The 24,264-nt window shown below is 34.6% G+C and overlaps 1 protein-coding gene across 1 annotated transcript; it reads right to left on the minus strand.

The window, feature by feature from the left end:
* Positions 1-20,378: 20,378 nt before the first annotated feature.
* LOC6042871 lies at positions 20,379-22,199 on the minus strand. Its single transcript, XM_001870817.2, has 2 exons — positions 21,858-22,199; positions 20,379-21,797 (listed from the first exon to the last, which is right to left on the minus strand). The coding sequence occupies exons 1-2, from the start codon at positions 21,945-21,947 to the stop codon at positions 20,709-20,711; spliced, it is 1,179 nt and encodes a 392-aa protein (XP_001870852.2). The 5' UTR covers positions 21,948-22,199; the 3' UTR covers positions 20,379-20,708.
* Between the last annotated feature and the right edge of the window lie 2,065 nt (positions 22,200-24,264).

The following is a 24,264-nucleotide window of genomic DNA, read 5'->3' on the forward strand; positions in this document are numbered from 1 at the left end:
GATGTTTTGCAGCGGCTTTGGACGCCGATTTTCCTTTTTTTGCGAAATCAACCGTGGAATGATGATAAAATATCTTGGCCGGGATTAACGCACCATAATTAATCATGAGACGAACTTCGCCCTTGCCAGCAGCAGCGAAAGAAGAAGTTCGCACCGTGTACGAAATAACTATATAGCCCCGTTCGAGATCAATTTTTAAAAAGGAATTATGACACTATTTTTTAAAGTATTGTTCAATCATCAAATTTCTTATACACGAAATTTGTATTGAATACATATTGCAAATAAACCCTTTTAAAATGTTTCGCCCCCAACAAGTTTCAGCCAGAAACCGAGCAAAAATAAAGCCAGGAAAACATAAATTGGCCAGTTTTTCATGCTTCTCAAAAACAAAAAAAAATCTTATCGCAGCACACATACAACACCGCGTGGCATACATACAAGCTCCCCCTTCATAAGACGCAGTAAAATTTTACGGCCCATCATTTACTTTCCGTTATGGTTCAGTTAGCATAATCAAATTATCGGTTTTGTAGAATTAATTTTAGAAAACTGTGTACTGTGGGCTCGCTGCTGCTCGCGCCAGGTAGGGTTGATGATGATGGCCCTTTTGGGCTGTTCGGTATGAAGTCATATTGTCGGATTGAGGCAGAGTAGTTTTTGGGGCATTTTTAAAATTCTAAAAAAGGTGACAAAAAATCAAGCCTAATGTAATCTAGTATTATTTTTGACATGAAGTATATTAAAATACTCGCAAATTTTCCAAGGTATTGGGTTTTGTTAAAAGCTTTGTGGTATTTTTTAAAAAAATCCAGATAATTCCAAGAATTAGTCTTAAACGTAAATGTTATTCAAAATAATAAAAAAATATAGCGAAAAGATTTGTCCTTGTTGATTTATTTTCTATTGCTGGATTATTTGTAAGATTTTCATCTATTGTGATCCACATTTTTTTATTACTCGTAAGAGCTCAATCTTCAAATAAGTTTCAATAATGGCTTCTTCCAATTTTTTTTTAGTTTGAAACTTCCCGAGAATCCGATAAAACAATATTTTCGGGCACTATCGCAAGGCATTTTAAAGTTTCACTTTTTCGTAGGGCGTCCAAATTTTCCGGGATTTGTATTTCCCGGGAAACGGGAAAATATTTTTGGAATCTCGGGAATTCCCGGGATCCCGAGAAATTTTTCAAACAGTAAAAAATCTATGTTTTCATTATATTTGCTATGTTTTTCAAACTAAAGTCATAGAATTAGCTCAATCCTATTGATTGGTGATTACCTACATTGCCATCTTAACAAGGATGACAGTTTTTAAATAGTTTAAATGAAATTAAAATAAGTTTTTTTTGTTCATTGTTGTGCTTTGGATTTCAAATAAACTACAATGTAATTCAAATTAAATAAGGCTTATATTAATATATATTATCTGTCTTATAAGACACGACCAAAAAAAAATTTTTTTTTAATTTTTTTAAAAAACAAGGGGCGACAACAAATAAAATGTCAACAGTCAATGTATAATTTTAGATAAGTTTTGAAATTCATGTTTTATATAATAAAAGTTTATACAACAAGTGGCAAAAAGAAGATTTTTTCAGCACGAGTCGTACATTTATTGGATAAACATCGATTACTTTTTAAAAATGTCATATGTACATAGGGAGCTCTTGGCACATTGGTTGTTTTGAAAAAGTAATCTTAAAAAATACGATAAGTGCTGGAAAAATCAAGTTTTGCAATAAGTTGCTTAAATTTTTTTTTCAATCCTGAATAAACGCCATTTGAATGGAATTTTTGCCAACATCTATGTGTTAAATAAATTCACCGTTAAAATAAAAAAACAATAAAAAAAATCTTATTGAAACTAGTACTGAAAAGTTCAACTTTCACCAAAAAAACTTTTGCAAAAAAAAAATTTACAAATTAACTTTAAGTTACTACCAACTAGGGACCATCCATAAACTACGTGGAACTTTTGTTCTACGAAAAACTTTACTTTTCTAGTTTTATGTTTTTCTTGTTTCGTTGTTAGTTTTTATATTTGCATTTATCTTGTTTAGTTTATGTATGTTTCTGATAGTATTTGGCTCATACTAGGGTATATGGCCCTATTTTGGACCTACTATGCAAAGCGTCAACATATTTCGCATTGTTCTCAGGAACAGTCTAACTAATTTGGCTCGTTTCAGGATTGTTTTGTGCCTTAATTTATGCTTAACAAAGTGTACTATTGAAATTTGGAAATAATTTAACCATTTCATTGTAATAAGCATTTCAAGTAAAACATTTTTGGATGCTTTTTGGACTTATTGAATGTATTTTGGAGACATCACTGAACCTATTTTGGACCTACACTCTGATTGGTTGAAATTTGGACAATTCGAATTGCGGCGTGCGGTGGCAACACGCACACTTTCAGAAACTCGGTTTGATAAACCAAAGGGCCTATCCACGATTATAATTTGGAAAATATTTATTTCAGAAATCAAATAATTATGATAAAACAATGGATTTGAATTTGAAAAAAACGTGTTTTAATTATATTGAATGAAAACTCGCGCATCTTTAGCAGGTCTCTGTCATATTTACAATTTGCGTATTGTTACGACCTAATTGTTCAAGCATTAGAACATAAAAGACAACTCGTTATTAGTCGCAATAAAAACACCTTACATAACAAGTTACAATGAAAAAAGGTTCTAAATTTTACGCAGAGCTTAAGTTCAAATATTATTAAACAATCAAGAAATTTTAAAAAGAGATAATAGCTTGTAACTTGGTGTGAAACTTTCTCATCTGTCATGTTAAACTTTACAGTTGTTTGACAAAAAGTTTAACTACATGTTGCACTTTTAAAAACAATGCAATATTTGAAAAAAATCTTTGTTTGAATACCAGGGTGCCTTTGATAGTCATAGTTTGTTTTGTTAAAAGCAGATTTGAGGTGTTCAAACATTATATTTAATTCGAACTTACCATCACTTAGGTTGCTGATATAATTTTTAAGAAAATCATTTATGTCAATATTTAGTTAACTAAGTTTATAAGCTTTTTAACCTTATACATTTTAGTTTTAGGTGAAATTGTTGAAAATTCAGAACTTCGTCTGAAGTTCGTTGAAACTAGCTTTGTTTATTAAATTATAGATTTATATTACATGTTTAACTGAATTCAAAGAACGAATCAAAAGTCTTCACATTTTATATGAAATTTGTTTTGCTGAAAATGCCTTTAAATTAGAAGATTTTTTTAAAATTATGTTTCAAAAACAAATAATATTTAATAAGACTTATTATTCACAAACTTATTTTACCTTTTCCTAGTACAAGATTGTCTGAAGAATCCGAAAATGCATTCCGTTTTATGATTCAAAATTATGTTCATTGAGAAAATCATGACACTTTGATAAGATTAAAATAATGCAATTTATCAACATTTTATTTATTATAGTTAACTAACTTTTTAAACCTTTAAAAATCTCATGAAAAGTTCTTCATGAGGTACTTTGAGCACTTCTCTACCACGGTCAGTATGATTCCATACCATTCCGTACGTATTTAATTTGTACTCTTCATTTTGCGGAAAAATCTCAAACCTATCAAAGTCACTCAGATTTACGGTAATCAGATATGTCTCAAATCACAAAATTCATAAAGTTAACATCGCATCTCATTTGCAAATTATTATTTTTTTCGATGTTTTTTTATTTTTCTAGCTGGTTCAATTGTGTTTCTAACATGATTGACACGGTATTTTTTTCCATATGAATATTTTAGCGCTTTGGATCTTTTCAAAACTAACTCAAGATTTGAATTATACGACTACGAATTCATACGACTTTTTCAAAAACCACTTGTAAGCAATGTTGACAGCTCCTGTCACGGTGACAGCTGACGCTAAATGAACTAGACCCTTTAGGTTTTTCAATCGTTTCCAACAGGGTAGCCAGTTTGCATTTTTTGAAGCAACAATTAAATATATATGCAGCTAAATTGGTGATAATGATGCTACGACAAAAATAAATCAACATCAGTTTAAATTTTGGGATACTTTGCAATCGGTCCTAACAATCATCTAAATCTCTATCATCATTTTGCAATTTTATCGTTTAAAAAACATATTTTCGTTGTTGCTGTTAATCATTTGCTTTTTAAAACTTAGATTTCTTTCAAATAATTACAGTAAAGAAATTCAATTCAAAATATTAAATTAAAAATTATCAATAAATTTCAATGAAATATCGAAATGAATTAATAAACTAAACTGGTAACACCTTGTTATACATGTGTTGGTGATAGCCTTGAACCGACGGCAAAGTAGGTCCAAAAACTGATCCAACGCGACTGATTTGAAAAAATATTTTGAATTGAGTTTTTTTCGATAATAGAATAGTTATTTCAATGGTTTAGTGATGAAAAACATAAAAGAATTGAATAACAACAGTTACATGGCTCGGAAACCGGACGAAATTGCTTGGTGTCAGTGCAAAACAGAAAAAAATCATCAAGGTGTCGCGAGCCAAATCTGATAAGCAACGAGGCTGGAATTTTTGGACCTAATCTATGTACTAGGAAAATGGTAGGAAATACGAATGGCATTGGAAAAAGTGGCTGAAAAAGCGGAAATAATCAAAAATGTTAACATTTTTGGAAGAGGTAAGCTACAAAACGATCCTGCTTACACTTTCTGTTGGTTGGATTCAGTGAATTCGTACTTTAAAAGCCTGAACTACATCGATTAATAAAAATAGGTCCAAAATAGGTACTAGGTCCAAAATAGGGTCATATACCCTACCACCTTTTTTTCATTTTTACAGCCACTTTTTCGGTTTTTTGCAGATTTTTTACATTTTTTTCTCTAGAATGCAACCATTATCATTTAAATTATTTCAAAATGCTTTTAGGCATATTCTGAGACAATACAAATATTACTGCATACTTATTTTGATATAAAATATAGCAAATGTTAGTGAAAAAGTAAGCCAAAATTGACCTTAATTTAAATGTCTCAAAACTATATATCAAATTTCAAGTACCAGGTTGCAATTGAAAAAGGAGATCTGGCACTCCAAAATAAAATATGGTGTTTTTCCATATAATTTTGCCCACTGAATTTGAATCTGCCTTCAAAATTGAGCCAAAGTTTCAAATATTGATTTTTGGTCACACGTTGGGTTTTGTGCATTTATAAGATGATGATGATGCTAGCTTATTTCATAGCATTTATATTGTTGGATACCCTTGAACTTATTTATTTTGATTTACGATTATTTTTTTTATTATTATTTTATTCTATTTAAGAAAATGTCCTTTTAACGCACCTGATTTTAATCTCGAAAGCCAAAACCAATAAGGACGCTCTGCCAAATGAAGAAAACCCATCCAAACCAACAGCAGCAGCACCGAGGCACCCATGCGCCGACCATCCGCCCGCCACAACAATAACTCGTTTATTCATTAATTTATAACCGTAATTTCCGCGCGACATGAATTAATCTCGCCAGCGCAACGCGAAATCATACAAAACGAAACGCGTCAAGGACGTGGAGTACGCACTCCAAAGGAATGCTCTCAAAACACGGACTTCAGTAGTCGTTTGTTTGTTCGTTTATTTTGTATTGTACACAATTCCAAGAAGAAATTCAACGGGGGAGTAAAGATGTTGTAAATTCGTCCCCGAAAGAGCTCAGCGAACCGGGGCAACAATTGTAAATTCCACCTTCCGAGGGGGGATCACAATAAATTTGTGACAGGACAGACAGTGCGCGCGTATCAAACGATTAAATCTTAATTTTTCGTCGAGGATTTTGAGACTTGTAATGGGGCGGTCTTTATTGCATATCTGGTGGTGAAAAGCAGCGCCCGCGCGAAACGCAGCGTGGAAAGGTGGAAATTTATGGAACATTGTGTGCCACCTTTTTGATGTTGAACAATTTCGACTCTTATGCTGCGGAGTATTCGGTTTCATTGATTTCGGGTGAAAATTCTTGGCGTGTCTGTGAATGATGGGCAAAATATTGCAACGAGTTTTGATGGAATTTGAGATGTTTTACTGTTTCATTGTATTTTCGCTTCGCAAAATTTTATTTACAATTTTTAATCTATTATTTGCTTTTCGAATTAATTTGGAGTAGAAAGTTAGTTCAAGCAAAACAATGTAAAAAGGCCAATGTTAGTTTGTAAACAATATCTCATATTGGCCCATTTACACTGTTTTTCTTGCGCATACTGAACATACAAATGTGCTATAACAATATTCTAAATTCTGTATCTTGATAATGGATTTCTGATCATTTTGGTGTCTTTTGGAAAGTTGTAGGTTATTAATCGAGCTGTTCTGAAAAAATGGGTACAAAGATAAAAAATGCATTTTTTTCTATTTAACCCTTTAACTTTTGTAATTCCCTTTTTCATCACACAACTCATTTTTGACAAATTTTGGGACCATCCATAAAATCATGCAAAAGATAATAGGAACAAATTGTATTTAGACCCGACCAAAATTAAAACACGGATTAACCAATTATATTTATGGTCAAACACATAGCTCAGCTCACCAAAATTCAATAAATATTTTTCATCTAAATACCAAAATTCCCATCCCCAAATGACCTCGCCTCTCGTGTCAGCTCTGAGACAAGTGGCATTTTTTTTCGCGGGGCTGGACACCTTGGGACGCACCACTTTCGCCAACATTCTCTTGACCTTTTGTTGCAAGATGCCATGCTGGCTGGGCTTCCAAAAAAGACCCGCGCCTTCCACACCGAGAAGGTTCGTCGTTTGTCCGCGTGTAGCGAATCTGGATCATCAAGGAGAGCCATACACATATCTTGGTCAGGGCATCTGCAAGAGTCGCGGATGAGGTCACAGATAAGTGAACAAGAATATGAAACAAAATTTCAAAGTGAATCTTGTGTGCAAGTGCTATTTAGAAAAAAAGTATATTTTGGAAACGACCGTTACTTTTACAACACAAAAAATAAATAAGGTTTATGATCTGCTTGTCTGTGAAAAACCACGTGTACGATTACGAACGCTCAACGCTCATCTCGGTAAACAAAAATTTTATATAATTTTCCTTGATGTACACCGGCCGCAAGGGTTAAAAATACATTATTTGTGACCGCAGGCCAACCGACCAGAGGGGGGTTCATGTCAGGGCGAAATTACGCTTTGGATTCAGCACTTTTTTTCTTGAGGGCCCTTTTTGAGGACAGAACTTGCGAGCCGGTCAGTCAATCACTGGATCATCGTTGAATTTTGAATCTGCTGTTGCAAGAGGGACGAGAGACGTTACAACGCGGGTTTTGTTTTCGTTTTATAAAGACATTATAAATTTTGCAGCATTTTTTTATCGCTGGAATACTGCGCGAAAGGTCAGCGCGAAAATTGTTCGGTCGCGCGCTACGATGACATTGAAACACGGACGAACGGACATGACACGAGCATTTTGAATTTGAAGCTGGTCTTTTTCTTCTTATTTCTTTTTCTGCTTGTCTTCAGTGCGCAAACGCTCAAGTCAAAACAAGCTTTGACAGTTTGCGCTACCTGACAGTTTGCCCCTTGGTTTGCCTGATTTTTTTGGTTGGTTCGTCGGCTGAAAAAAACGTTTCAAATATTCAGTTCGCGTTTGTAATTTAATCAAATTGAGAAGTTTCTAGGTGTTCGTATAAAAAATGAAACGGATTTGGGGTCGACCAGCTCAAGGACTCCAATCTAGCTCGTTCCGTGAATTGTAGGCTGTTCCTTGGCTGTACCTCCCTTCCCTGGTTCCGGTTGAAACAAGCAATTTTGTGCAAGAGGAAGCCCAATTATTGGGATCACAATTTCGACAAAGCAGAGTGGTTGGAACAAGGGTTGAAGCTGAGGACGAGTTTAACGGTTACCCCGGTGGCTCATGTGTCGGACGACAAAGTCCAAATGGATCGGCAATCTGAACAGTTCGATCGCCCTGGTTGCCGAAGACGTGTTAGACTGCAATCCCAGCAGCACACACGTCGTTGCTGAACCTGATAAATCATCGTTTGGTTGAGCTGCATGGACGAGTTGACCTTTACCCAACGGTCTAAACGAAATGGAAAAGCTGCGCGAATGTGCCTTATTTGTAGAGCAAACAATAAAAATCTAAGAAAATTTACACCACATTGTAGGGATTATGGGTTGCAGGATTGAATATGTAATAAATTATTAAATGAGTATTTATTATAAGATTGATATAATTCATAAATAAGAGTTAAGAGCGCAACAAAAAGTGCGCACCTTCATGAATATTGCCTTGTTAGCTAATCGTGGATTGAGTGCGAGAGCGCGCTAGCGAGCTGCGAGAGAGAACAACGAGCGAGAAAACAACGAGATGCGCGCGGCCGGCGAAAGAGAGAATGAAGATTGTCAAATCAGTTTTGTGGTTAATTTCTGTGGAATAAGACGTGTTGTTTGTTGATTGCAAAATATCTGTGTTTTTATTATAAAAGAAAGTCCCCGATCACGACAATGGCACAGTCCGGTAAGTCGAACCTTTTGATTCATGAAAGATCATTTGTTTTGCTTGAATTGTTGTGTTGTGAAATCCAACAGTTTTGTTTACCTGCCAGGAAGCAGGTCCAAATTTCGCTTTGTTGTTGTGCCTGTGTTTTGAAACAGGTAGATTTTGGCTTGAACTTGTTATTTGAAATTGATAAAAGGCATAAAACTATCTGCGATAATTGACGGTCTTGAATTTAATGAATGATTTGCTTGTTGTTGTGATATTGGGAACGAATGTTTTGTTTTGAAGTAGTAAGTTTGGCTTTTCGATGTGATAATTGAAAACCAATGTTTTATTCTAAGTTTATGCAGGAATTTGAAGGCAAATAATTTGCTCAAGATTTGATTGTTTTTGTACAATCACATTTTTGCTTTAGATTGGATTGTTGTTGTTTTGATTGACGACCAATGTTTTGTTTTTAATTTGATGCAATGTTTAATCGTTGTTGTGGAAATTGAACTCCAATGTTTTGTTACGAATTAGACTTCAATTTTTTTTCTTCTTATTTTTGTGATTGATGAAAATCAATATTTTGTTTATAATTTGACAAAAGATTTGACAAGATTGTGGAAATTGAAAATCAATAATTCTTTATGAATTAAATGGAGGATTAGTTTGCGATTGAAGGTAGATAGAATTTGTTTTTAATTTAGTTATTGTTTTGGTAATTGAAATCAAATTTGTTGTTTGAATTTTATTGTTGTTATTATAATTGACGACCAATGTTTTGAATTTGATGCAAAATTTGATTGTTATGGACTGTTGTTATTATTGATGATCATGATCATTATTTTTATTTTTTATTTTGGATTGGATGCTGGTTACTTTGGTAATTGAAGACCAATGTTTATTTTTGAATAAGATAAATATTTGCTTCTTGTTAGTTTTGTTTTAAATTTAATGAAAGATATGATTGTTGTGGCAATGACTTGATGCAAAGTCCAATAAAATCACAAATAACAAAATTTACAGGTTTAATTTTGATTGAAAGATTTGATTGTTGATGAGGGAATTAAAGACCAATGTTTTGTTATGATAAGATGACAAATTTGCTTATTTTTGCGATAAATGAAAACCAATATTTTGTTTCGAGTAAGATACGAGGTTTGATTGATATTGTGGTAATCGAAAACCAGGTATTATTTTGAATATGATTATAGATTTGCTTTTTGTTGTGGCAATCGAAGGCCAAGATTTGTTTTCTGAATTTGAGTATTGTTATTATAGAACGGTATTTTTACCCGGTTTTAAATTTCATGCAATATTTGATTGTTATTTTATGGTGGGCAATTTTGAGTTTTAAATTTGACGCAATATTCGATTGTTTATATGGTAATTGATGACCAATGATTTGTTTTGAAGTTGATGCAAAATTTGATTATTAATTTTATGGTTAATGAAAAATGTTTAGTTCTCATTTGAATGAAGATTTGATTGTTGTTATTATTGACGATAAATTTTTACTGTGAATTTGATGCAATATTCGATTGTTGCTTGATGCTGTGGAAATGGAAAACTAGCGTTTTAGAATTCTAATGAAAATTTTATAGATTTATGCAGAAATTGACAAACAATGTTTTGCTTTGAAATTTGATTTGAGCAACGTTTTTTGCCGTTATAATTGATTAGACATAGTTAATTTTGAAGTCTCTTCTTTGTTGGAGCCTGACAGACCTCTGCGATGGTAGTCAGAAAAAAAGTCTCCTCTGTGTTGGAGCCTGACAGACCTTTGCGATGGTAGTCAGAAAAAAGTCTCCTCTGTGTTGGAGCCTGACAGACCTCTGCGATGGTAGTCAGAAAAAAGTCTCCTCTGTGTTGGAGCCTGACAGACCTCTGCGATGGTAGTCAGAAAAAAGTCTCCTCTGTGTTGGAGCCTGACAGACCTCTGCGATGGTAGTCAGATAAAAAAAATGAACAATCTGTGCTGGAGTTCTTTGCGAAAGCAGTCAGATAGCAATCTCCTCGATAAAGGAACCCGACAGACTTTTGTGATGATTGTTGCCTTCCTCACCTTACTGAGGAAAGGCTATAAAATCACTCGGAAAAGGAACTTTTTAATTAGACCTCCTAGACCTACCTTCATTTGTACATATCGACTCAGAATCACCAACTGAGCAAATGTCTGTGTGTTTGGCTGTATGTAGACATGTGTACCAAATCAATGTCACTGGAATATCTCGTCACAGGTTCAACCGATTTTGGCCGGAACGGTTTTAATCGAGTTGCTATTTAAATTCATGCAGTTTTATCATGCATTTAAAAAGTCATGTTAAAAAAACCGTTTCATATTAAATTAAAATTATGGTAAAAAGGGTGGTTTTTTCATGAAACTCTCACATGTTATATATTTTTAGAAAGCATATGAGAAGACCTTTTAGGTAAAGTAAGAATTTTCAAGATCTGACTTACCTATCTTAAATTACAAGCAGTTTAAAAAATGGCCTGAATTCACATAACCTCAACTGGTCGGGTCTGATCGCCACGAAAAAGCCGTGTAGAGGGATGCCTTTTTCCTCAAAGGCCGTGTCTGTATAATCTTGACAAAAAGTCTGTAGGTAGTCTGTTAATTTATTAGGAGCTCTGGTGCTGCGATCACGTTAGGGGAGATCAATAAACCATGTGGACACTTTAGGCGGGTTGGAATCACTCTATAAATGAGAGGAAGGCACCAACCTTCTAAAGGTGGATTATGTAACGTTTCTTTTTAAATAACTTCGCAGAAGGAGCCTTATGGATTTTACAAATATATTGTTCAGCAATTTTTTTTCATTCAATTAAGGACCGTCTTTAACATCACAATAGAAATTGACCTAAGAAAATTAATAAATAAATTTAAATGTGAAAGTGAGCACTTTTTGGTATCCACAGATAAAGCAATATGTATTTTGGCGTTATGTCTGTGAACTACCTAAAAAAATGATTTAAAATTCATCGAATAGGACTAAAACGGTTGTCACTATTACTAAAACTGGAGTTTTCCTCTTGAAAGATAAACCTCTAAATCAGCGATTCTCAACGGGGTACCGGGCCTACTTGATTTACACGGTAGGGGGTACCAGCCTAGAAGAAGGTTGAGAATCGCTGCTCTAAATTGAAAGACGCTAATGATTAAGTATTCCATATTGATAGTTGTTATGGTTAATTGTTACTTTAATCGATTTACTCAGCTGTGATACAAAAGTTGCTTGAAACCCAACATTATTTCACAGGGAAGTAAAAATTTAAGTAATCGTTAACATGAACATTACATTATTAGTTAAAAAATGTAAAATAATACACTTAATAATTAATTTGATGCATTTTTAAATAATAAATAAAGGAATGATTAATCATCAGAAATGCTTGAAATATAATTTAAAGTGTGAGAGCGTTGCGTCACAAGAGAAAATAATACAAATATTTGAATATTAATTTTGAATTGAGAAGTATGAGTGACAATTTGAGCAACAAAAAAAAACATTATTTAAAAAAACTAGGAAATATTTAAATTTATTTTTCAATGTAATATCTGTTATTTGTATCAAAATGGTTCAAAATCATTCATTAATTTCGATAAAAATTATATTTTAACACTGTATCATTTTATTGAGTTAAAAAAAAAACTTTCAAAATTTTAGTATGGTAAATACATCAAAAATCAATTAAGAGAAACATTATTTTGAAATAAATTAAAGAAACTTTGGGGTTCTTTAATCGATTGTACTTAATTATGAAACCAAACTTTTTCAAATTACATAACAGGAGTTTATCAGCAAAGAAAAAGTTAAAATTTTAAATAAGAAAATAAATTATTGACAGGGATCGTAATGATCGTGATTTAAAAAAGATTAAGTTTCTGTGAACAATCTACTCAAGTAATAATATCAAAGTTGCTTGGAACTCATTTTACATTACGAGAAAAATAAAACAAAATATTTAAAAATAAAACATTAAAAAATCTTTCAGCTGTTTTTAGATAAGCAAGATACGTTTTGAAGGAATTTATGGTTAGGATATTGTCTCCTCCGTGTTGGAGCCTGACAGACCTCTGCGGTGGTAGTTTGAAAAATGTTTCGCCTGAGCTGGAACCCTTTGAGATAGTAGTCAGATTGCAATCTATACATCTATGCATTACAAGAATAATTGAATAAAATATGTTTTTTGTTGTTATCTGATAAGCACAGTACATTTTGAAGGTATATATAAATAAAATGACCTTAAACATTGTTTTGATCATGATTAAATGAAACATTGAATAATCTAATCTACGGTAATATCAACAGTGCTTGAATCCATACTTTAAGCTACAATAAATACAATTTGAAGAGAAAATTAATTTGACATATAATAGAAATCGAATATAGCGGAACGGCATTTATTTCAGTTTATATATTTTATTTTTATTGCAACAATTTACCACATGATTTTGTTTTATTCATTAGAATAATATTTTCTGAACTATGTTTTGTTTGAAGATAAACAAAAATATTATGAAGTAGACACAACAGAGAAAAAAAAAAACTATTCGGTAAAAACTATTCTTTGTCTGGTTAAAAGATCGCGTAAGTGAATATTAATAGAAAGTACAAAATTTTTAATATAAAAGTTGAAAAATGTTGATACTACCATGCATTTACAGAACAAAATCGTTAAATATGAAATTTTTTTTCAAGAAAGCTTTTGTGGCAAGAATAAACAACATTTGATTTTATTTTTTTATAAAAAAAATGTATTTTGTGCAGCAAAGCACATTTTGAGCATTAATTAAATTATTTATATAATTTTTGCAATTTGCTTCATTTATTGATATTGCTTTTCAAGAAATCATCTTAAACTTAAATATGGACTGTTTTTTTTTATTTTATAGAAGTGTACCGGTACTGATGAAAACAAATTCTTCGAAAATATTACTGATTTTGCATTTTAGTATTTTTTGCCATGATTTATTAACAAGTTCAAAATTAGTTAAAATGCGGTAATTTTTGATACAATGTTAAGCGGTGTATGCACATCGGAAGGAACCGGTCAAGAAAAAATTCAAATGGGCAGCAGTAGAAGCGAAAGCAAGCCAGATAGGGTGAAGAAAAGCCCTAAGAAAACGCTCCCTCTCCTTTGTTCTACTGTTCGTGAAGCTGTTTCTTGACCCCTTTCCTTCCGATCTCCATGCTAGTCTTCATAAAAAAAAAATTGTTTGTTTTAGCTGTACAGCTTGGTTTGGAATAAGTTACAGAAAAGTACAGATAAAAATATTGAAAATGAGGAAGGCTTGAAGATCCATCTTGGGTGTTTTTGGGTATTAATCACAAACATATACTTTTCGTCACGTTTGCATTTAATATTACCTAAAATCAGTTTATGTTTACCTTCAAGTCCCGTCTAGTGGATCAATCGGACGTGGCACTGGGCTTGGGCTCATAATCCATAGATCGGTTTGAACTCCGTGGCGGGCGCACATAAATTCAAAGTGTAAATTTGAGTAAAAACAATATATGTGCCTGTCATAGTTTTTGTTTCAGATTTTTTAAAAAATAAGTTAAATAAATTACCACATTGTATATATTTTTAGAAATGCTTATTCTTTGTTTTTTTATGGTACACATAAATTTAAAACTTAAAAAACGCCAGGATTATGCTTCATTTGTTATTTAAGTCAGCAACACGTTAGATTTTTGAATTTAGAACACATTGTTTTATATTTCATATTCACAAAATGATGATAAATAAAAATAATGTGATTCCATTTAATTCGAAATGCTTAAAAAAATAAAAATTGCTTTTGAATTTGAATTATTATTTTTTTAAATCGTGTTGTGTTGTTTCAGCAATGTTTGTAAAATTTGCTTTTTAATTTTAAATTACATAAAATTTAAAGAAAATCAGGTAAACAATCACTAATCTCGTATTGCATAAAAAATTGATAAACCTGCATTTATTTGAGAAATATTTGTGGTTTTTGTTTTTCTCCTCGTTTTTTCTTTTTCTTATATTTTCAGGTGTTTTAAATTTTCAACCTCATCAGCGCATTCCATTTTCTACAACTTCTGCGATCGGATGTCAGCCTCTTGGACAACATAGATGAAACATTTCGAAGACTGCGCTTTCGTATTTAGATCAGCATGAAAACATAGTCGAGGAACCCGACGAAAATCTTTTAGGAAATAAAAAAACATTAATTGATTTAGCATTCATGCAATTTTTCTGTTAGGAATTATGATTGATATTCGTCATCTTGAGAGTAGAAAAGAGGGAGAATGTAGGGATTATGGGTTGCAGGATTGAATATGTAATAAATTATTAAATGAGTATTTATTATAAGATTGATATAATTCATAAATAAGAGTTAAGAGCGCAACAAAAGTGCGCACCTTCATGAATATTGCCTTGTTAGCTAATCGTGGATTGAGTGCGAGAGCGCGCTAGCGAGCTGCGAGAGAGAACAACGAGCGAGAAAACAACGAGATGCGCGCGGCCGGCGAAAGAGAGAATGAAGATTGTCAAATCAGTTTTGTGGTTAATTTCTGTGGAATAAGACGTGTTGTTTGTTGATTGCAAAATATCTGTGTTTTTATTATAAAAGAAAGTCCCCGATCACGACACACATAACGTTTATTTAAACTGATTTTCAACCTAGCAAACCTCACTCCATCGCTGCGAAACGAAAATCTGGACCACAACAATGCTCTTTTCGGAACTCCTTGGGAAGTTGCGGTGTCCTTCAGTTGGGAGGCCACTCCTCGAGCTCCGAGGGCCTCCTTTTCATGGCGATCAATTTGGCCTTTTTTGTTGAAATCTGGAACCGTGGAGAAACGGCATCAGGATATCCTTTTACTACCAGCTGCGTGAAATTTGATGGACGAAAACGAAATTTATTTTTATTTCATTTTGCGGATCAAGCATAAACAAAATACCTTTTAACGTTGTTAATCGCCCTGAATTCAAAATTTCTTTGTGTGCATCTTTATTACTTTGTTTATTTACAAATTCCGTGATTCGCTTCAGATAGTATTGTTGATATCAATCAAAATGTACAACTACCGTTCACCGCAAAGAACAGCGCGCAATGTAAAAATATTGGAAGCTGGAAAATCAAAGACAATTTTCAATCACCGCAGCATGACAACATTTTGACTGAATTAGTAACCAAAACAAAATAGTTCGCCAACGTGAACACCTGCAGCGCTAGTGTTTCAAGGCGGTTTTAACGTATTTTTATTCGGCTGAAATTTGAATTTTGCAGAAAAATGAGCAAAATTTGTTCGTGGAGTCATGTCCGTTCGTCCGTGTTTCAATCACGGACGAACGGACATGACTCCACGAACAAATTTTGCTCATTTTTCTGAGGCAAAATTCAAATTTCAGCCGAATAAAAATACGTTAAAACCGCCTTGAAACACTAGCGCTGCAGGTGTTCACGTTGGCGAACTATTTTTGTTTTGGTATTATTACTAATTCAGTCAAAATGTTGTCATGCTGCGGTGATTGAAAATTGTCTTTGATTTTCCAGCTTCCAATATTTTTACATTGCGCGCTGTTCTTTTTGCGGTGAACGGTAGTTGTACATTTTTGATTGATATCAACAATACTATCTGAAGCGAATCACGGAATTTGTAAATAAACAAAGTAATAAAGATGCACACAAATTTCGAGAAATTTTGAATTCAGGGGCGATTAACAACGTTAAAAAGGTATTTTGTTTATGCTTGATCCGCAAAATGAAATAAAAAATAAATTTCGTTTTCGTCCATCAAATTTCACGCAGCTGGTAGTAAAAGGATATCCTGATGCCGTTTCTCCACGGTTCCAGATTTCAACAAAAAAAAAGGCCAAATTGATCGCCATGGAAAAGGGAGGCCCTCAGCACACGGAGCTCGAGGAGTGGCCTCCCAACTGAAGGACACCGCAACTTCCCAAGGAGTTCCGAAAAGAGCTTTGTTGTGGTCCAGATTTTCGTTTCGCAGCGATGGAGTGAGGTTTGCTAGGTTGAAAATCAGTTTAAATAAACGTTATGTGGTGTAAATTTTCTTAGATTTTTATTGTTTGCTCTACAAATAAGGCACATTCGCGCAGCTTTTCCATTTCGTTTAGACCGTTGGGTAAAGGTCAACTCGTCCATATCCGGTTCAGCAACGACGTGTGTGCTGCTGGGATTGCAGTCTAACACGTCTTCGGCAACCAGGGCGATCGAACTGTTCAGATTGCCGATCCATTTGGACTTTGTCGTCCGACACATGAGCCACCGGGGTAACCGTTAAACTCGTCCTCAGCTTCAACCCTTGTTCCAACCACTCTGCTTTGTCGAAATTGTGATCCCAATAATTGGGCTTCCTCTTGCACAAAATTGCTTGTTTCAACCGGAACCAGGGAAGGGAGGTACAGCCAAGGAACAGCCTACAATTCACGGAACGAGCTAGATTGGAGTCCTTGAGCTGGTCGACCCCAAATCCGTTTCATTTTTTATACGAACACCTAGAAACTTCTCAATTTGATTAAATTACAAACGCGAACTGAATATTTGAAACGTTTTTTTCAGCCGACGAACCAACCAAAAAAATCAGGCAAACCAAGGGGCAAACTGTCAGGTAGCGCAAACTGTCAAAGCTTGTTTTGACTTGAGCGTTTGCGCACTGAAGACAAGCAGAAAAAGAAATAAGAAGAAAAAGACCAGCTTCAAATTCAAAATGCTCGTGTCATGTCCGTTCGTCCGTGATTGAAATTAAGGTGGATTAATTAAAGGGTTTGAGTAGCTGTTTTTAGTAGTTTTCCTGAAATTTCGGAGATATTAATAATTATCCCTTGTTAAATTGTCAGTAGTGAAATTCAAAATTTTAAATTATTGATGGTACATTTTGATCAATCTTGATCTATGGACAAAATATCATTAGGTTTTACAGCTTGGCTGCACTGTTTACATTTTTTGTACGTGTGTCTAATGGTACGTTCGTTTGAAAAGCCGGTGCGGCACTGAGTGCCGCACTCGTCGGTGCCAGTTTTGGTTCAATCGAACGTCATTTGTCAGTGCGCGTGGAACTCGCATGAAACTGAAAAAATATCGAGTGCGGCACTAGAGTTTCAGTTCCAAGATGGCGGCGAAACTCGTGCGGAACTAGCGCGAGTTTCTTCAAAGAAACACTTTGACAGCTCTGAGTGCGGCACTCAGTGTGGAACTAGCCATCAAACGAACGTACCATAAGTAATTCAATGAAAAAAGAAACCTTTTTAAAAAACATTGTGTGTTGTTTACAAGCAAATTACGAAAATTTGTTCAGCAAAGTTCAGCGATGGAAGAATTATCATCATAAGAAAATCTTCTGACGCACTTCAAGACAAAAAACGTTACTTAATCCACCTTTAGGTGGTTGGTGCCTTCCTCACATTCGTAAAGTCAATACAATCAGTAAAAATAGCAACATTCCCCCTTAACATGTTAAAAAAATCAACTTTATTACTCATTTCTTTTGATTGGGTTCGTAGACCTTCAATATTTCTGGCTCATCGGCAAGGTCTGATAAAAAAAAAAACCTATTCGCATGGAAGATTCAGACAATATTTCTATCACAATATCTGAAATCCGGCCTCCAAAAAGTGTATAAATAAAACTTAAGTGCTAATAATTTTGGATAGGGTTGTCAGATCTTCGATGTTTTAGGTTCATTTGAAAGGTCTTTCGATTATCTTACTAACGACAGGTCGCATGATGGACCCGGACATCATTTGCATTGAAATATCTAAGACCCGGCATCCAAAAAGTGTATAAATAATACTTAAGTGCTAATAACTTTTGATAGGGTTGTCAGATCTTCAATGTTTTGGGCTCATTGGAAAGGTCTTTTAAATACCTTTCTGAAAATGTATAACATGATTGCAAAAACCAACCTTTTCACAATCTTCCGGACATACGCCAAATCTTTTTTTTAGCATAACTTTTGAAGTATTTAACTAAACTTGCTGATTTTAAATAGAGACCTATGGGACCCCAAGACGGATCGAATGAGACTAATACGGTCAAAATCCGTTCATCTAGTCCAGAGATAATCGAGTGACATTTTTTTGTCCACCCACCTACACACATCCACACAGACATTTGCTCAGAACATGATTCTGAGTCGATATGTATACGTGAAGATGGGTCTACGAGGTCAAATTAATAAGTTCATTTTTCGAGTGATTTTATAGCCTTTCCTCAGTAAGCTGAGGAAGGCAAAAGCCAAACATTCAATACTACGCACTTTTGCAATGTTAGTCTTGATTTGAAAAAAAAATATTTTTTTCGAAGAGATCTCAATATTTCACGAATGTTTCATATTTTAACATTGAAAATCGGACCATTAGTTGCTGAGATATCGACATTAGAAAATTGTGGGTTATTTGAGAAAGACTTAGCAAACATCATTATTCCTGTTTTTAAATCTTGCATGGCAATATCTCAGCAACTAAAAGTCGTATCAACAATGATCAAGAATCCAAAATATAGAGAATTTTCTCAGCTTTTCATAAAATATTTATTTCAATTGTGGGCATGGGCACTATTTTTAAAAAAAGAATGACTGCGACTGTATTTAAAAAGTTAGCTAAAATTGGCTATAACTTAAAAACGGTGCACTTTATCAAAATTTCACTAAACAACTTTTTGATTGCAAGTTCGATTTTACATCGAAAAATGAAGTTGAAAAAAATTATGCGGCCAATATTTCAATTTTTTTTAAATCGGTACTAATTCAAAAAATTATAGCTCGATCAAAAAATGTTTTTACGCTTTCTGGAAATTTCTCAAAAATTGGCATTTGATGTCCTCTAAAACATATAAAAAAAGAAGGTATATATAGGTTTTTTGCAAATCAAGTTTTAGTGACAAAAGCTGAAATTAAAAATCACCAAAATTTGTTTTAACTTGTATCATTTTTTTCAGTGTAGTCCTTATCCATATTTACAACTTTGACGAAGACACCAAATCGACAAAAAAAAAATCCAAAAAAAAACAAGATGCAGATTTTTGGAAAATTATATGGACAAACTTACTATTCAAAATGGCTTCTTTGGGCAAACCGAAGGCACCAGAAAAGTTTAGCCACAAATTAAAATCGGATGACCGAAATATCAGAGAATTGAGTACTAAAGCCCTATGTCAATTTTTATGTACAACGGTAAAAATCACATTTCTGGTCACTTTTTTTAATTTTAATGCATTTGGGTCCTAAAATGAAGCTTAGATTGCTGATATTATTATTTACAGCGATAAAGCTTATTTTTCTGAGTACAATGACCCTTTGTGCGACCACAAAGAGTTTAAAATGGATTTTTAAATCAATTGTGAAAAATTAACCTCGCGGTCCTTCTTGACAGAAAAGCTCCTACTTGACAGCTCGTTTCAAGGGGACCATAGTTGATCCATCGAAAAAATGTTATCCTGTCAAAATTTTTGTTTGCATTTAAATGAAAAAAAGTGATCAGAAATGGTTTTTAATCGTGTTTTTACCGTTGTACATAATAATTGACCTAGGGCTTTATTACCCAATTGCTCATTTTAAAATGCATTTATCTTGTTTAGTTTTTTTTATTGGTAGTTTTATGCCTGTTCTTCAACCCATATTGATATATTTTTTGTCTATTTTATGTTTTTTATTACTTTAACTTTATTACTTTTATTTTTCTTGTTTCACATTTTTAAACATACAAGTGAATCATTAGCTTTAAGTCGCAACAAAATTACTCAAAACAAAAATTGAAACAGAACTTAAATTACTGCACAGTTGTTTTGACCTAAAAAGTAAGGGGATATTATTCAAACACACGGCCATAGGTGATCCAAGAAAAATACGGTTGGGCCTTGGAGAGACTTGCAAAATTTGTGATATTTCGTAAAAAAAAAAACAAAGATTCTGTTTAGAAAAACGTGCTTTATTTTATATAAGCTTTTTGAGCATTACATTCATATTTATTAAGTCTAAAACTCTCACTAGAAACTTGCGCTAAATCGATCTGTTCGAAATATAATTGAGCTTTCCTCCGCAAATCACTTCTCCGAATTTCTTGTTTTAGTTTGCAATGGTGTCTTTTTTTCGTTTTACTCAAGACAATGTCTTTCATTTGGCCTGCCGTGCTATTCTAATCGTTTCTTAAATCGCCCTAACACTTACACACTAACTTCACAGCTAAACACACTTACTTACAGTTAAAAAAATATATATGTATCGCCCTGTATCGTGTTCACACGAAAACCTCCACCTTCCGATGGATCAACATCCGGCACAGCGGACAGTACTGGTCGTAATGGCTGAGCTGGTTCGCACAGCGCTTGCACAGACAGAGATGGCCGCACGGCACGAGCACCACGGACTTTTCGTTGTCCTCGCAGATGATGCAGAGGCCGATCGAAGCCAGCAGGCCAGAGCCCGGCTGTTTTTCGGTTCGTTCGGAGCTGGCTGAGGAGGATCGTGAGGACGCTGATGAGGAGGAGGTCGACGAGTCTCGCTGCTCGATCCGGCCTTGGTGCGGTTGTGAAGGTGGAACTGGTTGCGTGAAGGTGAAGAAGTCCCGGATTAAGGTGAGGGCGGGCCGGACTTCGGTGTCGTAGATGTGAACCGCTCGGTCCCGGGTGAAGATGAAGCAGATGAGGATTGTTCTAAGGGTTTGGATGAGCAGTTGTGAGATCTTGTGACGTGCGTTGAGGAACTTGCGCCGGATTCCGCGTCCGTATGGCAGTAGTTTGCGGTAGAAGTAGCGAACAACTCGGAAGCAAAAGTTGAGAACTCTTTTGGTGCACTTTGGGTTCATGTAGGCCAATGCCAGCACGCACAATCCCGCCACGGATTGCAACGGAACATCCTTAACCAAGAAAACCGCCAATCGGCAAACAATTTCCAAGCTTTTCGCCCCAAAATCTCGAGAAAACCCTTCCAGCACCTTCAAACCGGTGCTGAAACACTCCAAAAGGCCTTGCCCCAACTGACCGGGAAGCGTGACCAAAAACCAGACTCCGTTCCCCAGCAGCACCAGCACCTGCTTCAAGAACTCAAAAGTAAAGATCGGCACCGTCAGCAACCGTCCTGACAGCAACTCTCCAACCCCGTGATACCCCACCACAATCCCATCTCCAATGGCCAGCACGGCCCGGACCAGCCCACCGCAGATCGCCGACAGGCACTCGATCACGAAGTTGGCAAAAGAGTTCAGCGCGCACCGGAAGTCCTCGATAAAGTACGCGTAGTCCTCATAAAACACCACCATAAACCGCCCGATGGCCTGCAGAACCCGCCATACCAGCAGCGAACCGTTCCGGATGATTTCGACGAGCACCTTCAAGAGAAGAAATTTCAAGTCACAATTTATCTTTTAAAAGATAACAGAAAATCATACCTTCCCGATGAAGATGCTGATCTTCAGCAGGTAATTCACCAGCTGGAACACATTCACGATGAAATCGGCGATTTCTGCGAGGGCCATCATTGGGATCGAGAGCTTCCACTTCCGGCAAGAGAGTTGCTAGTTCTTCACACTTTTCCAAAATCCTTTGTCATGACGGGTTATCACTTGAAGCAAGTGTGCACTTTGAAGCTACATTTGCGTTTTAATTTTCATATCAGCCGGCTTTAAACAAACAATTCTGTGTAAAGAAGCGAACAAGAATAATTTTTTGAGATTTTCGTTGGAAATTCAAAAATCCGGCTTGTTTACATCGACCTGACAGCTTCAGGCGATTGTTTTGATTTTGGAACGGTGTAATCGCGGTACACGGTGAAGAAGGTTTTCGTGAATTTTATTCCTAATTTACTCGGGAAAACTTTAAATTATAATACAGCCATGAAGCATTTTAATACAATTATTGCGCGTATTCCCAAAAAAGACATGCGGCATATCAGCCTCGAAATGACGCGCCGCACTTTCGGCAAATGCGCGCTGTCAAATCCCATACTGTGCGTTTTGTTTTTGTTGATCTTCTTCTTCGGATTGCATGGCATTGTTGCCGGGAATGTTTCTAATTGCACCAAAAGTGCAGAAAATCGCTGGCAACAGTGTCTGCGGCACATTCTGAAATGCCACGCTGTGTGTACCTTCGCGAGAAACGGACAGTATATTTTTTTTTTATTTGATAAAAACGCAAATAATCTTCAACTTCAAAATTTCTAATTCACATTTATTTAGCGTTTCTAGCATTTTTAAATTTCGTATAAGTTTTTAAAATAGTTTTAATGCTTGCAATGGAGTTTTTTTTATTTTGAAATTCAAAGAATTTTTAGTTGTTTCTTTTTTTAAGGAAAGAAAATTTAATTTTATAAGTAGCCCGCATAGTCAACAACCATACAGTCACCATTTGTCGAATGATTTTTCCTAAATGATCTTAATAATACACCAAATAGGGTGCAACCGTACATTTTCCATTCCCCAAACAATCCTACAATTTATTAAATAGGTCGTTAGGTAATGTTACAATACATTTTTACAAGGGATTTTTTTCGTGGATCATAGTCATACCCTACCCCAAACTGTTCAATTCTTATTTTATGTGAACCGTACCACAAATTAATAAAATATGATTTTAAATGGTGAACTGCTTTACCGACACTTACCGACACCATTTAAAAGGGAGGAGCCAAAAAATAAACTTTACAAATGTTCTGGGAACTATGGATTTAATGGGAATGGTAAGTATATGATTATTAATGGTGAGCGTTTTTTTTTTTTTGTAATGTCCGGGATTTGTTACCGCTTGATGATGATGTCTCCTGTTGATTCTTCCGTGGTGCTGCCGCCTTATCTAATTGAGCTATCTCAGTTACATTACGTTTGGCGGTTTAAAATGCATTTTATTATGAAATGTGGCCTCAAAATTTATCATAAATATATCGTAACATGTATGGTAGAACCATACAAATAAATTATAGACCAATCACATGGCGAACAGTTATCGTTCTGATAATGGTCAATCAATTGATTAAATTATTTGGACTTATAAAAATTATCACGAAAATAAATTAGCTTTACATACAAACTATATGGCAAACAGGTATATCGTTCCATGAATTGTTGAACAATGGTTTGAATTGTTGGGACTTAGGAAAATTTTCGCTGAATTCAGGTATATCGTTCCATGAATTGTTGAACAATGGTTTGAATTGTTGGGACTTAGGAAAATTTTCGCTGAATTCAGGTATATCGTTCCATGAATTGTTGAACAATGGTTTGAATTGTTGGGACTTAGGAAAATTTTCGCTGAATTCAGGTATATCGTTCCATGAATTGTTAAAGTATTATTTGAATTATTCGGACTTAGGATTTTTTTTGCTGTAGTTCAATTGGCTCAATCATACAATACCTGTTTCAAATAATCCTAAGCGTTTGGCGAACAGTTATATCGTTCCATGAATTGTTGTACAATTGTTTGGATTATTGGGACTTAAGAGTTTTTCGCTGAGCTTCAAGTTGAAAATACTACGTCGGCTATGGTACCCTTATGTTTTAACAATAGCTGTTCCGAAAAATCCTTACCATATGGCGAAAAGTTATATTTCTCCATGAATTGTTGAACAATTGTTTGAATCATCGGGACTTAAGAAAATTTTCGCTAAAATTCATTTTTGGCTCAATCATACAAAAACTGTTTGAAATAATACCAAACATATGAGGAATAATTATATCGTACCATTAATTGTTGTGCAATTGTTTCAATTATTAGGACTTAGGAAATTTAGGAAATTTTCCGCTTAAGTTTCTTTGACTAAATCATACCGAGTATCATAACTTTTATCATACCGGCTACAGTACT

The sequence above is a fragment of the Culex quinquefasciatus genome, chromosome 2, assembly GCF_015732765.1.
Source record: "Culex quinquefasciatus strain JHB chromosome 2, VPISU_Cqui_1.0_pri_paternal, whole genome shotgun sequence".
In the NCBI taxonomy this organism is placed as follows: Eukaryota; Metazoa; Arthropoda; class Insecta; order Diptera; family Culicidae; genus Culex; species Culex quinquefasciatus.

Coding starts and splice junctions, on each gene's coding strand:
- LOC6042871 (XM_001870817.2), bottom strand. CDS start 21,947: ATGATGGCCCTCGCAGAAATCGCCGATTTCATCGTGAATGTGTTCCAG. Junction 21,798..21,857: donor TCAGCATCTTCATCGGGAAG/GTATGATTTTCT, acceptor CTTCTCTTGAAG/GTGCTCGTCGAAATCATCCG.